Raw genomic sequence first — 18,256 nt, 5'->3', positions numbered from 1 at the left:
AAAATTAAGCTAAATTGTTTCAATGATATTGTTGCTAGGGTAAAATTTTCGGAGTTGTATATTTTACTTGAATCATTTGTAGCCTATAGTATTATCCACAAAGTTATTTTCGTGGCGGAAATGGAATTCGCCATTAAAAGAGGAAAATTGAAAGAGAATAAAGAAAAATAAATGAAAAATTTGACTTCGCTGTAAGCATTTTCAAAATTTCACATTATTTTTCCATAAAATTCTCGTTTTTAGTGCAAAGAAAAAAAATGAAGAAAACTAAAATAAATTTCAAACTTAAAAATGAATTTAAATTACTTTAAAGATATTACTAAAAATTTTTAGTCTCCCTATTATCTGATGTTATCGATATAAGGTTAGATATAGAAAAAAACTTTAAGGCAGGAAAAAGTAATAAAATAGAATATATGTGTGCCTGTAAGACAGCACTTCTTCAAGGGACCCACTGTCTACCAACACACATGAGCCTTTCTGTTGTCAGTGGGCAAACCAAAATTGACAGTGCACCATATATGAATCTAACCATCTATCCTTATAAGCTATCTTTAAAAATTACAAATTTCATTTTAAAATAAAAGATCATTCTCGATAAGATGGATAATAATATCAAATCAAAAGTGTTTTAAGATTTTATTCGCAAAAATGATTTCTCTAAAACACAAATATTAATGTTGGGAATAAACTTTTAGACTGTACATTTTAAGATCTTCTTTGAAGGTTTATATCATTCATAAATTGCTTCAATGAAACAATCCGTAACTCACTTTTATTTTTACACAAATATTCAATGCTATTTAATTGAATTCTAATAATAACTGTTTTTTTTAGGTATTTGAATGAAATATTTAAATTTCAAAGAATTGTGACAAAATTCTGCAATGCTTTTTGAGCTTTATAGAACTTTTCTTTTCGTATAATTAGCCTCAAAGACATGTCATTCTTGTAAAGATTAATTGTCATTGATAAGAGCTTCAAAGTATATAATACCCTGAATGATTTCTTATAGTTTGTATGTTGCATGAAAAGAACTGTGTGTGTGTGTGTGGGGGGGGGTTATGACTTGACACGAGTGACAATAGTTATGATTCAGTGTCTAGGTTTGACCAATGGGAGGTATATATCTATTGTTGCAGTAAAAGTACATAACTGTTACTTTAAAATTGTAATATTCATTTCGGTGTTGAACTGTGAGTTCCGGACTTAGTTTCTTAATAGTTATATTAGTAGAAAAGTATAGTTATTTCGTTATAGTCTTGAAGCTTGGTGTAGTGAATTTTCTGTCAAGATTTTGTGGAAAAGTCTTAGGATCATTAACGATGTCTCTGCTCAAGGATATTAAGTAAGTTCTTCTTTATTTTTTACTGATTTATTTATTGATTAATTAAGGCTTTTCATTCTTCTATCTTCATTTTATTTAATACGTTCTAATTAGAAAAAAAATATGGGTTATGGTTATGGTTCATCAGTGTCTGAATAAGTTTTAGTATTTGAAATTTTTTAGTATTTGAAATTAGTATTTGAAATTGTTGGATAAATTAGAAAATAATCTAGGAAAGTAAATTTGACTTAATGTAATTTTAATTTAATGTAAGATTTATTTGGTTAAATAATTTGTTTTTGAACAGTACTCCTGAAAGTCGTTTTGAACTGTAATATTTTAATTAATGTTAATTAAAATTCATTTTAGAAAATATTTATTTTGTGGTATAAGGAATTATTTGATTTTTCATTAAAATGTCCGAAATGTCCTCTTTTGTAATACTTTTTTTACCGAAGTAAATATAATAGAATGCATTAAATTATTTGTTTTTGTACTCCTGAAAGTGGTTTCTAGTTGAACTTAATTAAATTTATTAATTATATGGATTTCGTCAATTAAAGTATTTGTTAATACATTTTATTCTGTGGTCGCAGGAATCAGTTGATTCTGCAGCGAAGCCCCAGAAATTACTCTAAATATCTCAGCTTTTCCTTGCTGGCATTTTTAATACCTTTTCTTGCAAAGCAAATGCGATATAATGTAATTTTAATTATATATAAGGTTTAGTTGATTGGGTTATTTATTTTTGACCTAAAACAGCTTTTTTAAAAATTTTATTTAACTAAGTTGATTGCTGAAATGGATTTCATTATTTAAAGTATTTATTAATTCATTTTATAAAATATTTTATTCTGTGGTATCAGGAATCAGTTCATTCTGTATTGAGGTATGAGGAATTAGGTGATTTTTCATTTAAACGTCCGAAATTATATCTCATTTCTTCTCTCTTTTGTAATACTTTTTTTACCAAAGTAAATATAATAGAGTGTATTAAATTATTTGTTTTTGTTCTCCTGAAATTGGTTTTTAGTTAAACTTAATTAAATTTATTAATTATATGGATTTCGTTATTTAAAGTATTTGTTAATACATTTTATTCTGTTGTCGCAGGAATCAGTTGATTCTGCAAAGAGCCCCCAGAAATTACTCTAAATATCTCAGCTTTTCCTTGCTGGCATTTTTAATACCTTTTCTTGCAAAACAAATGTGATATAATGTAATTTTAATTATATATAAAGTTTAGTTGATTAGGTTATTTATTTTTGACCTAAGAAACAGTTTTTTAAAAATTTTATTTAACTAAGTTGATTGCTGAAATGGATTTCATTATTTAAAGTATTTTTAATTCATTTTATAAAATATTTTATTCTGTGGTATCAGGAATCAGTTCATTCTGTATTGAGGTATGAAGAATTAGGTGATTTTTCATTTAAACGTCCGAAATTATATCTCATTTCTTCTCTCTTTTGTAATACTTTTTTTACCAAAGTAAATATAATAGAGTGTATTAAATTATTTGTTTTTGTTCTCCTGAAATTGGTTTTTAGCTAAACTTAATTAAATTTATTGATGATATGGATTTCGTTACTTAAAATATTGTTATTAAAATTTCGTCATAGTCAACAGTAGGCAGTGCTGTAGTAGTTGCAATGCGCGCATTGGCCATTACTTTTTATTTGTTTTAGTATTTATTCGTTCAAAGTTACTATTTTGAATTTTTTAAATTAATATATTCTGAATTAGTTTTGTTATTTTATGATAAAATGTTAAAATTTTGTCAGATATATTTTTTGTGAATAAACTTTCTTCATTTTATTTGCGAAAATGGATATTAAAAAAGCGATTACTTTTCGCACTTTCACCTTTAAAAAATTGAGTTTCTTTACATTTGAAAAATTATTGGGTTAAATACTAATAGAATTTTTTTTCTTTTTTCTTTACACATTAATCTAATCTTTTTTGAAAAAAATTAATACTTCATCAGAGACATTAGAATATAAAAAGAGATTTAATCCATTAATCTTGAATTCAGTTGCTTATAAAAAGAAATTTTTGATCCAATTACGTCAGAAAATATTAATTTACGTCAAATTTAATTAGATTATTTGCAATTGATAAAGATAAATAAAATAGTATTATATTCGATTTGGTTTTTCAAAAATAAAGTTTTTAATATTAGTTATTTTTCCAAATTCAGTTAAAATGTAAAGAAATTAAGAAAAAAAAATCATACATGTGAAAAAGAGGGGTAAAATATGTACTCTGATTTACTGATATATCGCGTACTCTAAGAATAGCACCAAACATGTCCTTAGGCTGTGAAATACTGTAGTGAAGTAGAAGGTTTTCTTCTTCACGGATGGGTTTTACTGAATTTGTTACGATATTATCGTTTGTCGATATTTATTGTGCCCATATATTTTTTGATATTCATCGTGTGTTTATATTTATCAATATTTAGCTTAAGTTAAAATTTTTTGCATTTACTATATATCGTGAGAATATCTCGCTATAAATTTAAATTATCGACGGCTCACGAGATATCGATACATCGAACTATTAGCTCCGAATTGGTTTGTGAATAATAAGTGAGTCCTAAATTTAAAGATGTATCGTACACAGTAAGGATTAACTTAACGGAAGAAAAAGATATTTTTTGCAGGAAAAAAACACTGTTTAAGAAACTGTTTCTGTTTTTCTCCGTTATCTGCTCACTGTAAAAAATTCCCGTTATTTTTTGCAGACTTTATCTATATTTGCAAAGCAGTTTTTCTTACCGTATAATCACTCTTTCTTTTTCAAGTCATTTTACTATAAAGTATAGAAAGTAGTAGAGAAGTATCGAAAAATACTTGCTCTTATCTTTCAGTATAAATTAAACTGCGATCTGATTTCATTTTTAAATCAATATTTTAACTATATATTTCCTTAATATATAATTTTTCGGAAGTTAAGTTACCATACATTTTTATTCTGGTAGGCCTCTATAGTTTAAACTTTTTTACACTTACGTGTTATTTCAATAACTTTTTTAAGATGAAAACAGTTTAAGATTTCCCTCATACTGGGACGCTAGAGCTCCGGTAGTACAGAGGATCCATTGCTATGTCCCAGGTTCGAATCCCATCTTCGCGTCAACAGGTCGTACGAATGCTGCTCTCAGCATGCGCTGACCGCAGTGCAGACATAAATTTTTCATAGAAGTTTCTGTTGAAATAACGGAATTTTCAGAAATAACAGTACTTATCTGATGAAAAAACAGACGCCAGTTTTTTTGAAAAAAAAAAACTGTTTTTTTTTCCTGTAAAATAAACAATTAATTTTAAGCCATTATTAACCAAATCACCATTCTTTAACAATATTTAGTTTGTCACACTAAAAGTATACTGAAGTTACTATGATAATATTGAAAAAAAGTTCAAAGGAACTGTTTTCCTTTATTTGAAAAATATCGTCAATTGTTAGAACGCAGGATGTTTATAAACTCCCAAAACCTAAAATTACGCAAGATATGATCTTAAGAAGTTACCTGGGGTGAACAAAACAATAGAAAAACTTTTATACTAATNAGCAAGACTCTGTCTCAGAAAAAAAAAAAAAAAAAAAAAAAACCTTAAAGAATAATATTATAACTTTAGAAGTGTTTAGATCCTATAATTTCTCAAACATAAATGAAAATCAGAGCTTTTTCAGAGGTTTGTAGGGCAGACACTATATTGTAAATGCAAAGTAATGTTTCTGAACACAACATCCTATGCCGAAAAATATAGCAATAGATTTATATTTTTGTTAGTTACTCAGTTATTTTGGTTAGTATATACTATTATTATGCAAAATTTCGTAAGCCAAACTGAAATATTTATGGAAATTTGGTCATTTTTATAAAAAGTTTATTTCTTTGTCTTAGGTGCTTTGCTAAACTTAAAAAAATATTAAGTAAAATTGGACTAAAATTTGTGGAAGACTCCTGAAGCTACATAGAAAATTGCTTGAAACTTTCTACGCTTTAAAGATGTTTAACTGAGACTTGAATATAAATTAGTTGCCAAATGCGATTCATGTCAAAACTATGAAGAAAAGATGTAAAAATTTTCCAGCGCATGTGCAGTAAAATTTTTTTTCATTACTCATATGTCGTGCAGTATTAAAGAATTTCTCTCAAATTTTAAAGCATACATTTTGCAATTAATTTTAAATTTCTCTAAATATTCTGATTAATTTTATTGAATTTTTTTCATTGAAGTTATCGAAAAACAACGTAAGACAAGAAATATATATTTTTTTCTTAAAAAATTATTTATTCTTAGTTATAATTATTTAGATTAATTTTATAAAAATTACTATATCTCTATAAATATTTAAGCTAGGCTTACTAAAATTTGTGCTACCATTGCATAAAAGAACCAAAATAATTCAAATAATACAAATTTATTGTCACATTGCTTGGTATAGGGAGTTCAAAATCGTATTTTTTTTCGTTTGTCAGTCCCTCAAATCTTAAAAAGTTTATGATATTGATATGTACAGTTTATTGATGTGTATGAAAAATCGTATGATCTAAACACTTCTAAAGTTATAAAATAATTCGTTATGTATTTTCAGAGAAATTTGAAAAAATGTAGTAGTATAAAAGTGTTTCCATAATTTTGTCTACTATCTGTATCATTACAATCGTATTTATTAATTTTGCTTCATGCAAAATAAATTGTAAATGCTGTGAATGATAAATCTTAAAAAATAATTTCTCAATTTAGTTTATGTTCTCTCAGTTTATGTTGTCAGTTGTGTTATGTTATCTCAGTATAGTTTCTCAATATAGTTTAGTAAAATATTTATGACTCATAGTTGAATTTTTCAAATTGTTTTTAAAAATCCGAAATTTCTCACTAATGAGTTTAAAAGATTTATATCCATTTAACTATGCTTATAAACAGCAAATACTCCATATTCTGTACACTGTAAGAGATTTCGGATCAAATTACGGTATAAAGTACCGCCACTCATGGTGCCGATACTTTTTACCATAAAATCCACTCTTACTGGATCATGTTACGGAGAAAGAAATTTGATATATCGTAATTTTTGCAGTAATAATTACCATAAAATCACTTTAATTAAATGATTATTACTGTAAGATTTTTAAGTATCTTATTTTATGGTAAATTTGGATTGCACTGGCGATGCACGCACAGACGATGTACTTTATATCGTAATTTAATTAAAAAAATTTCACAGTGTAACAACCATTGTGTGCTTTATTTCTATGAACTATCATGTGCTGACTTATTTCTGTGAATTTTTTCACTTTCATACTTGCAATATGGGCTAATAGTTTTTGGAGTCATCAGATAACAAGTTATATCCGGTTATAAGCAAAACAAGATACCACTTAAGCTGTTTAAGCTTAAGTTTTTCGATCTAAAAGTCTTACTTTAAAATTCCCATTATTAAAGTAAAATTTTTAAGAAAAGAATGCTTAAAATTAATTTATGTCGTTAATTTTTTCGAATCATGCAGTTTTTGAACCACTCCCTATTTGTGATTTTTTTTCTAATGGGTTCAAGAAAAGTGTCATGTAGAATTAACTAAGCGGACACTGGAAATGCTGTGTACATTGTAAAAAATTCTGAAATAAATTATGGTAAAAATTACTGGCACCCTTAGTGCATCATCTTCAAAATCCATTTTACTGTAAAATCCATTGTTACTGCAAGATTATATATTTTTCCTGTTCCTAATGCCACCTGCCAAATACCAGCAAATGTGTTATGTGAAACCAACCAAGGCATATGGTGAGTTTTCCTGTTCTCAGTGGCGCCATCTATTTCAAAGAACACGACTTCAGCCCCACACTTCCGTCACAGCCCGTGTTAAAGGATGAACCAATTCATACATCCACAGATCGTAATTTTGACCTAAATCAGAAAGCGATTAGTTAGAGTTCAGAGTAACTGATTTGTTATGGGAACTTGGAGGTTTTAGTGATCTGACAGTGCACCAGTCGCTATTTACTATACACGGGGAGTCTTCGCTCGTCTGGGATAGAGCTCACTGCTTCTCGGACATGGTTCCTACCCCCTACCAAACCAACAGACTATTTCGCCTCTAATAAAATTTTATGCATTAGTTTATGGAATCACTTTAATTTAACAGAATTATTTATTTAATTACGGTGATTTACTGATTTTACAGTAAATATTATTGCAAAATTTGCAGTATATAAATATTGTCCCGAAATATTTTACTGTGAAACGCACCAGCACACTGAGTGCCAGTACTTTTTACCGCCATTAGTTTCGAAATTTTTTACGGCGTAATTCAATAACACCATTGCTGATACATTGCTTTTTTTATGTGTTTAATTGTGTGTTTGTTGTTTGTTTTTGTGTTTTTAATTGTGTTTTTTTTTCAGAATCTCTGCACCTGTTAGACCCTTTCAACAGACAAAGAGAAAAGCAGTTGAAGATATTGTTACTAAAAACAGCAAGAGTATGAAAAGAGATCCTGAAACAGAGAACCTTCAGCAAACTCCTAGGTGCCGATTTTTTCCGAAGTGTCGCATGGGTCAAAAGTGCCACTTCCAGCATCCAACCTGCAGGTATAATGCCGCATGCAGAAATCCGAAGTGCATTTACCGACACATTGGTCCCAGAAAAATAGAGCTCTTCGAGAACAAGGAGAACAAGCAACCCAGCAGTTTCCGATTGCTGCTCGAGAAATTAGAAAAGCAAAAGCCTAATCCATACAAATGGGTAAAACCTAAAGATATTGGTGCAAAAAAAGATGTACCATAGACGCAGAAAATTGGGGAGCAAATTAGGTATTTTAACGAACGCGATTTTAATTAACAAATCAAATCCCGTATCCATGTTTGCACGCGGTGATAGAAGAGTACTCGGTTTCTGCAATGAATGAGGGAAATGTTATTTCAGTAATGTTGTATGAATTAAATTGAAGAATATATAAAAGCGGATGTGTATAGTAAGTTAGATTCTTTTTTAAAGATTTCAATAAATTTTTTAATTCTCATTTTTTTTTGTACTGTGGTTATTTAAAAATTTATTTTGTTTCTGATTTATTGTTTATTTAAATTTTTTTTCCAATTGCAAGATTTGATACTGCACTATTTATTCATTTATCGAGAAAAGAGTTTATTAGCTAATCTTTCCTAGCTCGAGATCAACATTCTTGCCACATTTAAACACACAGATTATTCAGCCTAGTGAATTTTTTGCTTAGGATATATTATATTATTCAGAACTGTAATAATAATAAATTTCCCGAGCCTTACATAGAAGTTTGTTACTTATTTTAGCACTCATCAAATTAAAAAATGTCCCATAAGCAACAGTGTTATAAGTTTAAATATGACATTTATTTAATGCTATACATTATTCCTATGAAAACATTTTATCTGATCCCATAATTTAAGGATAGTGTTTATTTTATCTGAATTAAAGTGGAAGAATTTTTTAATGTTACATATTCATTGAGGAATCAATCAAGGCGTTGATATTATGCTTTGTTGTTAATCAACAATGAATGAAATCTCAGTTTCATGATAATCCAAATCTCTTTAAATTACTTGTTTTAAAAATTCCTTATCCAATTCACACCAAACTCTAGTGTAGGAAATTTGAGTAGTGGAAGTTGGAATTTCAATTTTTTCAAGGGAAAAAAATTCCATGATTTGAGTTTTTATGTTTTTTAATTTTTTTATAAAAAGTATTAAAACGCAGTAATTAATATATTAATATAATAATTTTTTATAAAGAATAATGGAAATATTAATATTGTTAAAAAAACTTATTAAATTTAATACAAAACTGACTATAAATGCTTATGAAATGTATTGTTTGTAAATTTTGAATGCTGCATTAAGTGTTCAGTACCTCTGAGTTCAACAAGCGTGCAAACTCTAAAAAGGTTAGATACTTCACACAGCTATATAAAGAAGTTCTCTGGTAATTTATGGGATAATAACTCACATAAAAATGATAAAAATTAAGAAATTCTATTTGCGATTTGTAGGTTACATTATAATGTATTAAAAACTGGAATGCCTTTTTTGATACACTTTTATTTGTATGAGGCAAGACAAAAAATTAAAAGAAAAAACACACTATTTTTAAACTTGCTTACTGAAAAATTAGTCAAACATCAAGAGGAATTTTAAGAAAATCATAGAAATTTAATAAATTTTTATGATTTTCCTAATGTACTTTATCAAGAATAAAAACGAATAAGTTATAACGACTTCTACATCCATTTAAACGAAGTCAATTTAAGTAACAAAAAAAATGTATACAATCGGTTAAAAATTTTTGTTATTAAATTAAAAACAAAAAGAACTTTATTCCCCCCCCTCTCTATTTTAAAACTTATTTCCTAATTATTCATGGTATGACATTCACCTTGCAAACTGGGAGGGGGTTAGATCTCACACACCCTCATTTTTCATGTTCATTCATTTATTCAACAAAACAATACGATATTTTTTGCAACAAAGGCAGAAGACTCTTTAAGAACTATGCGTCAATAAGGAACAAAAGCAACTAGTGATTACTGATTAATTTGCGTATTATCCTACCTAATTGAAACACAAGTATTTACTCTTATGTAACTTAGATCAGTAAAATGAATGATTGCTTGATAATAAGTAAACTCTCATTTTCTGCCTGTTTCTCAACTTTAACTATGTTTTCCCAGATGTTATTTGAGCAATAAGAAGTCCCAATTCTCTCTTTAGTTCATTGCATTTGGAGTATATTTTCATTCAAATACTAAATAATGCCATTATAAATTAGTACTTTTTATAGGGTAGGTCTAGGATATAGTTCAAACCGAAATAAAAAATATTAATAACAGAGATAGAAGAAATGTTTATGCTTAGTTTAAATTCTCATACATTTATTTAACATATATTGGGTAAAAAATAGTGAAATATTGAGAACAAAATATCAGAAAAAAATTGTTTGAAAGCAAATTTAAAAAGTGATCATCTCTTAATGTCGAGGGAAGATGAGCGTCTAATACAGCAATGGAAAGAGATGAATTTAGTTTATAGAAAATAACACATTTCATACAGTTGATACGAAAAACTTAAAATAGGCTGAAAGGAATAAATTTTATCTTGAAAACAAGTAAAATTAAATCTGGCAAATAAAATTTAATGAGCAGATTTAATCAATCAGTTTAAAAAAAAAAATCACATTTTGGGCAACGGGTTTAAAAACTTAAACATTTTGCGTGGAGTCATCTTACACATTTCATCCAGTCATCGTTTTTTATGTTTTTTAATGTTTCTAACACGCCTTTTATTTTTTTAAACCAAGACTTACCCCAGTCGCCTCAGAGCAGATTAATAGTAAAATAGAAGAAAAAATTTTTTACGTTTAGTTAGCTTTTATATTTTTTTTTTATATAATGTGAGAGATGCACCTTCTCTTGGTTCTTTTTTCAGCATTGCTGTTGTTTGCATCCAAGAAAATGGTCTTCAACTTGATGCATCTGCTCAAGTATGGTGACATATTTTTTCGAAGTGTTTTTCCACGCTGAATCAAATAAAGACTCTATAAAATTTGTAGAACTATTAGTAGTTGTTCAAAAGTTATAAAATTTTTCATCGATAAAAAGTTCTGTTTTGTACTTATGCATATTGACTTGTTTGTCACTGTATATACACAAATAAATATATTTTATTATACGTATTTTTTTCTCTAAATAGACAGAGATCGAAACCAAAGTAATTGAATTAATAATTTTGATGTCTTAAGTGTTAAAATGATTTTATTTATAAAAAGGTTTTTACTTACACCTATTTACGATTCTACATTTCTTTCTAGGTAACTAAAATTTATAGTACAAATACTTTTAGTAATTGTATAGCAATATCAAAAGTGATTATGCAACAATATCAAATATATAAATAGGTACAAATAAAATTTTGTGGAATTTAAAATAAAATTACTTCCAAACTATGCGTCTTACAGGTTAAAATCTAATTCGGTTTCAGCAATTCGATCTATCGAAAAGGTAATATGTTCAAAATAAGGTATGAAATGTTCCTAAAACTGTTAACAACAAAGTAATCTTGATTTCATTTGAATTCGTTTTATCTGATTCAATTAATTCTAAAAAAATTAACAGGATTTAAAACTATTTCCGTCTGCACAGCAATGTATTTAACCACAAAAGCTTTTATAACTTCTGACTTATTAGTTGCATCGACCTGGATGATATTTTATTTGATTAAGTGTAAAATAATATTTCGGAACAACATGGCTTTTTTCTAGATAGCAAAGTGTATGTCACCTCCTCCTCCCAGTCAGTTCTGGATTTTGATTGCAGCTCATATTGGGAAAAGGTAAATTTTTTTAAATTCATTTCATTAGTTTAGGAGACATGGCCTGAAGTTCTATTAAAATCGCCTCCTTGCCTGAACTATTGGGGTATTGCCACTCATTTTGAGTATCAAGAATCCTAATTGATAGAAAACATTTTGCACAGAGAAGATAAGCACTTTTAAAGTTTAAGAGTGATTTTTTACTTTTTAGCTAGAAAAATTTCCAATTAATAAAATGTTTTGTGGGACATGACCTATACTGTAATGTATATACTGCGAAACTATTGAAAGTATGAGTTTTGATGTTTCATATTCTTAAAGTTGAAAAGGCTCCTTCAAAAATTTCTCATTTTATAAACCCTTCCTGTTGTGGCGTTGCGGTCTGAAATGCAAAGTCCGAATAAGAATGTCTGACGTTGGACTACGTCGCTCGCAGCCGATAATTGACGTAAACCTCATACCTGAATGGAGATATGCGTGAAGGGCGAAATCAGCAAAATGCGCACAGTATGTTTTGGATATAACTTGGCCGCATCCTCACAGATTGCTCTCTCTCTCTCTCTCCCCGTCGGTTCTAGCTAGCAGTCCGGCTTGTTCTCGCCGGTTTCCTTTTCGCAGTTTATTTCTATGCTGCTTCCATGTTAAAGTGGTTAAGTTTTATATATGTTAAATTGTTTTAGTTAAATTTACAAGTTTCCTAAATGTTAATAAAGATAATTATTTATTTAAACTTAGTGTTATGAAGAAACCTATAACCCGTTCTCGGAAACATTTTCATGTGGAACGCTTTCCTAGAGTTATATTTCTTTTTAGAGTTTAAGTGGGGACTCTAACAAAGATACCAAACAACCCCACAAGTGGTGACCCGGACTTAGAAGCAGTGATATCCTTCTGAATCAAAGAATGTGTGTAATTATGGATTACTATTTTTTTTGAACGTGGCTGGCCTACCTGGTACGCAGTGAGTAGTTACTTCTTGGTTAATGTTTCTCTTTTTCAGAGCTGTGCATTGTGCCATTTTTATAGGTTTTAATGTTTCTATACACTAGTGCTATTTGAATTTTAACGTATTGAATTTAATTAAATTCTCATGGACTGTTAAACAATTTGATTTTGAATTCATAAAGTACAATGTAAAATTGAATTAATGCTTACGTAAACTATTCATATTTTTTCTTGAATAATGTACTAGTTTTTAATACATTTTCAAAGGCATTTAAATTGTTAACTTGATAGTATAATGGCTGAAAACGAAATAGCCAGAGTTGCATTTCGAGCTCCACCCGTTTGGAAAACCGAAATAAATTTATGGTTTCTTCAAGTAGAATCAAATTTTGTGATGTCGGGAATTGAAAAAGAATTAACAAAATTCCACTGCGTCGTTGCAGCGTTAGATATGGAAGTTCTTTCCTACGTTAAAGATATCGTTGAGGTTCCACCTACAGATAATCCATACANAAAGGCAGAAGACTCTTTAAGAACTATGCGTCAATAAGGAACAAAAGCAACTAGTGATTACTGATTAATTTGCGTATTATCCTACCTAATTGAAACACAAGTATTTACTCTTATGTAACTTAGATCAGTAAAATGAATGATTGCTTGATAATAAGTAAACTCTCATTTTCTGCCTGTTTCTCAACTTTAACTATGTTTTCCCAGATGTTATTTGAGCAATAAGAAGTCCCAATTCTCTCTTTAGTTCATTGCATTTGGAGTATATTTTCATTCAAATACTAAATAATGCCATTATAAATTAGTACTTTTTATAGGGTAGGTCTAGGATATAGTTCAAACCGAAATAAAAAATATTAATAACAGAGATAGAAGAAATGTTTATGCTTAGTTTAAATTCTCATACATTTATTTAACATATATTGGGTAAAAAATAGTGAAATATTGAGAACAAAATATCAGAAAAAAATTGTTTGAAAGCAAATTTAAAAAGTGATCATCTCTTAATGTCGAGGGAAGATGAGCGTCTAATACAGCAATGGAAAGAGATGAATTTAATTTATAGAAATAACACATTTCATACAGTTGATATGAAAAACTTAAAATAGGCTGTAAGGAATAAATTTTATCTTGAAAACAAGTGAAAATAAATCTAGCAAATAAAATTTAATGAGCAGATTTAATCAATCACTTTTAAAAAAAATCTCATTTTGGGCAATGGGTTTTAAAACTTAAACATTTTGCGTGGAGTCATCTCATATATTTGAAATCCAGTCATCGTTTTTATGTTTTCTAATGTTTCTAACATGCCTCTTATTTTTTTAAACCAAGATTTACCCCTGTCGCCTCAGAGCAGATTAATAGTAGAATAAAAAAAAAATTTACTTTTAGTTAGATTCTATATATTTTTTTTATATAATGTGAGAGATACACCTTCTCTTAGTTCTTTTCTCAGTATTGCTGTAGTTTGCATTCAAGTAAATGGTCTTGAACTTAATGCGTCGGCTCAAGTATGGTGACATATTTTTACCGAAGTGTTTTTCCACGCTGAATCAAATAAAGACTCAATAAAATTTGTAAAACTATTAGTAGTTGTTCAAAAGTTATAAAATTTTCATTGATAAAAAGTACTGTTTCGTACTTATGCATATTAACTTGTGTGTCACTGCTATATACACAAATAAATATATTTGATTATACGTATTTTTTTCTCTAAATAGACAGAGATCAAAACTAAATTAATGGAATTAATAAATTTGATGTTTTAAGTGTCAAAATGATTTAATTTATAAAAAGGCCTTGACTTACACCTACTTCCGATTCTACATTTCTTTCTAGGTAACTAAAATGAATAGCACAAATACTTTTAGTAATTATATAGCAATATCAAAAGTACTTAAGTGCTTATACAGCAATGTCAAATATATAAATAGGTACAAATCAAAATTAATGCAGTTTAACATAAAACTACTTCCAAACTATGCGTCTTTCAGGTTAAAATCTTATTCGGCTTCAGCAATTCGATATATCGAAAAGGGAATATGTTCAAAATAAGATATTAAATATTCCTGAAACTGTTAACAACAAAGTGATCTTGATTTCATTTGAATTCGTTTGATCTGATTCAATTAATTCTAAAAAAAATCACAGTATCTAAAACTATTTTCATCTCCACAGCAATGTATTTAATCACAAAGGCTTTTATAGCTTCTGATCAATAAGCTGCATCGACGTGGATGATATTTTATTCTATTAAGTGTAAAATAATACTTCGGAACAACATGGCTTTTTTCTAGATAGCAAAGTGTAAGTCACCCCCTCCTCCCAGTCAGATCTAGATTTTGATTGCAGCTCATATTGGGAGAAGGTAAATTTTTTTAAATTCATTTCATTAGTTTAGGAGGCATGGCCTGAAGTTATATTAAAATCGTCTCCTTGCCTGAATTATTAGGGTATTGCTACTCATTTGAGTGTCAAGAATCCTGACTCATAGAAAACATTTTGCACAGAGAAGATAAGCACTTTCAAAGTTTAAGAGTAATTTTTTGTTTTTTAACAAGAAAAATTTCCATTTAATAAAATTTTTTGTGGGACATGACCTATACTGTAATGTATATACTGCGAAACTATAGAAAGTCTGAGTTTTGATGTTTCATATTCTTATAGTTAAAAAGGCTCCTTCAAAAATTTCTCATTTTATAAACCCTTCCTGAAAAGAGATAAGGCTCCCGATTTCAATAAATGATATAAATGCTTTTTTCTCCATTACCATGTGCATTTTTAATAATTATTATTAAATTTTGTGAGAACATTGATTTTATAAACTTTATTATTGATTATTAACAATATTCCCTGATATTTATAAATTATTTAATTAAGCATACCTTTAATACTACAGTTTCTGAATGACAGATGCTAATAAAAAATAAAAGAAAGTCGAACTTCGTTATAATGAACTGTCTGAGGATCCTAGTGATAAGTTCACTATGAACGATGATACGCTATTTTCGATTTCTGAAAAATTATTTTTTGCACATAATGGAAATAGTGATTACGATACTATATAATTGTTTCAATAAAGTTTTAATTGATTAATTGAATTAAGAATAAAAAGTAAAATGATTAATTTCTAAATCCTACGGAAGAAATTAGTGATTTCTGACGCACTACGATTTGATGTGAAGCACAGTTCAACAATCTCCATATCAACAATTAATACAGAATACAGTGTTTTTTGATCCTCATTTTCTGTGGTAAGAAAATCTCATTCCTGAGATAAATTTGTGAAATTTCTTGCTCTTCATCAACATTAAAAATTTGACACAGCTTAAAATCAGGCACACTTAAAATCATAAGTGAAAAAAAAGGAAGGAAAAAAAAAAGGCTGAAAAATTCACTATAAATGAACTACCCATTTTTAGCTGCCCACTATAAGAGCATAAAATAACGGTAATTAAATGAAATCATAAGAACCACTAAAAAGTTAATTACAATCGGGTGTTCACTATATTACAGTTTCATTATAGTGGAGGTGCTTTGTATAAAAAATATTCACTGAAAATATAGCACATTACAACTGTTATTTCAACATGATCGCTATTATTTCAATCAAGGAATGTGTAGTGATACAATGAGTAAGCGAAAATGTATATTAACCTAAATAACTGGTTTTAATTATTGAATTTTCAAGTATTGAGTACCAATAGTAACGTAAGGTTTCTAAGGTTTCGTAACGTAAGGTTTCTAAGATTAAGACGAAATTTTAGGTTATGAATTTATTATTTTCAAATCAGCAAATAAACATAGTAAACGTAAAATTTCTCAATAAACGTAACTTTTTTCGATGGATTTAGATTTTCGGTCATTAATTTGAAAAATTTAGTCGCATTCGTTGGCCCTTTAATATTAATTTTAGTTTTTGCATATTTCTTTATACCAGGGGAAAGTTTTTAGCGCATCAATAAGTTTTTGTCCACATTTTTAAAATTTGCAAATTCAAAGATTTGTTAATTCAATTTCTTTGCACTATTTTTTAGTCATATAGTTTAAATCCTATATAGTTTAAATTTCTATTTGTAAAATTTCACAATAACTTCCCTTTTAGCGAAATTGATGTTGCAAGCGAATACCTAAATTAGTTGCTAAAATAGCGATTTTTTTTAAAAATAAACAGCATTGAAAATAGCAATAAACTGAATTTTTTTCTTGTAAGTAGGAAGAGTACTTTTTGGAAGGTAGTAGTGATCAATGTTATTCCCGCATGTATGTTATACAAAAATAAAGGACTAACTTTTAAGAATAAATGAATTTAAGGAAATTGAATTTAAGGTTGAGCGAAATTTGTATTTGAATTTTCTTTATCGATACTAGAAATAAATAAAAATATCTTCCATTTTGCCATTTTTTTATACAATACAACATATAAAAAACAGCGTTTTAAAAAAATATGCCGTAATCGTTATATATTGAGCTTTCACTGTACTCTTTTGATTCACTTTCTAGCTAATTCAATAGTGAGCTAATTTTCAAAATCCCGCTAATGGTTTAAATATATATTGCTTTTAGGTATAATAAAACGGGCATAAAATAAGTTGAACTCAAATTTCATATTCGGAAAAAAAATTAACTTTAAAAATGGACAGGACATTTTTCTTTACTTTGATAGGTAAGGAAATTGATGATTCACAATTCTAGATTGAGAAAGGTATGTATTTTACAATCCTTTGTCCATGAACCCATCTTTACAACTTTTGACTGAAAAAGATGATTTGAGTCAGTCTGGGGGGTTATTACTAAATACATTTTTCTCATTTATGAAGCAGGAAACAGCCTTTTGTACTTTTAATATGAATGGAAAGTGTCTTTGGCCTTAGGTATGATAAGAGGTGTGACAATAACAATGTAGCGAAGTATGTTATCTCATCCAATCAGTGTTCCTGCTCCTTCGTCACACGAATTCTCCCCCTCTTCAGTGGGCGTAATCCTTAATCCATCTTCAACTGTCAAAATCGGAGAAGGAAAATCGGAGGGGTGAAGAAATAAGATGAAGCTTGAAGAGGGGTGCTGGAGGATTATCCTTTATCGCTTCTTGTTTGCAAATTATTTATAACAAGCTGATTATAATGCTGATTAGTAGAGGAAAGCACGTGCTTTTTTGAAAGTTATAATCTTAAAATTTCAAAAATTTATTCTTGATTTAAGTATAAATTATTTAATTTCAGACAATTTATCAAAAATGAGATAACATAATTCTATATTTATAATATAAATGGTGTTTTAAAAATCATACATTTCCATGAATTATAACTTAATGTTAGTTAATCATTTTAGTTTGCAGTTATTTAATTAAATTTATGTTATGTTATTAATGTTCAGTTATTAATTATTATTAATTTCTTATAAACATTGCGTAATGTTTCTTAAATATAAGTTCTCAAAGGTTTTAATGTTGGTTTCAATTTTTCCTTGGTTTACATTTATGCGCATTTTAATTTTTCTTAGTTATGATACTCAACTTATACCAGTTTTTTCATTATTTCGATTGTAACTTAATGATGTTAATGCTAAGTTCTCCTAATTGTAGTTATTTAGTTTAATTTACGTACAATGCAAATTTTTATTAATTA

General features: G+C 28.1%; 1 protein-coding gene across 4 annotated transcripts in view; it reads left to right on the top strand.

The window, feature by feature from the left end:
• The first annotated feature begins 895 nt into the window (after positions 1 to 895).
• The window catches only part of LOC122272214 (zinc finger CCCH domain-containing protein 14-like), a 52,367-nt gene continuing 35,006 nt past the window's right edge, over positions 896 to 18,256 (top strand). Inside the window, exons 1-2 of one of the 4 annotated variants that reach the window (XM_043055596.2) lie at positions 948 to 1,348; positions 7,743 to 8,279. In XM_043055596.2, coding sequence (XP_042911530.1) covers positions 1,326 to 1,348; positions 7,743 to 8,124 — 405 coding nt within the window. In that variant the 5' untranslated portion in view covers positions 948 to 1,325 and the 3' untranslated portion in view covers positions 8,125 to 8,279. Of the gene's footprint in view, positions 1,349 to 7,742; positions 8,280 to 18,256 lie in introns of those variants that run through there. The other 3 variants (XM_043055597.2, XM_043055602.2, XM_043055601.2) reach the window with 3 other exon arrangements.

The sequence above is a fragment of the Parasteatoda tepidariorum genome, chromosome 3 (assembly GCF_043381705.1).
Source record: "Parasteatoda tepidariorum isolate YZ-2023 chromosome 3, CAS_Ptep_4.0, whole genome shotgun sequence".
NCBI lineage: Eukaryota > Metazoa > Arthropoda > Arachnida > Araneae > Theridiidae > Parasteatoda > Parasteatoda tepidariorum.
The sequence above is the reverse complement of the archived record's forward strand: the minus strand, read 5'-3'. Positions and strand labels throughout refer to the sequence as shown.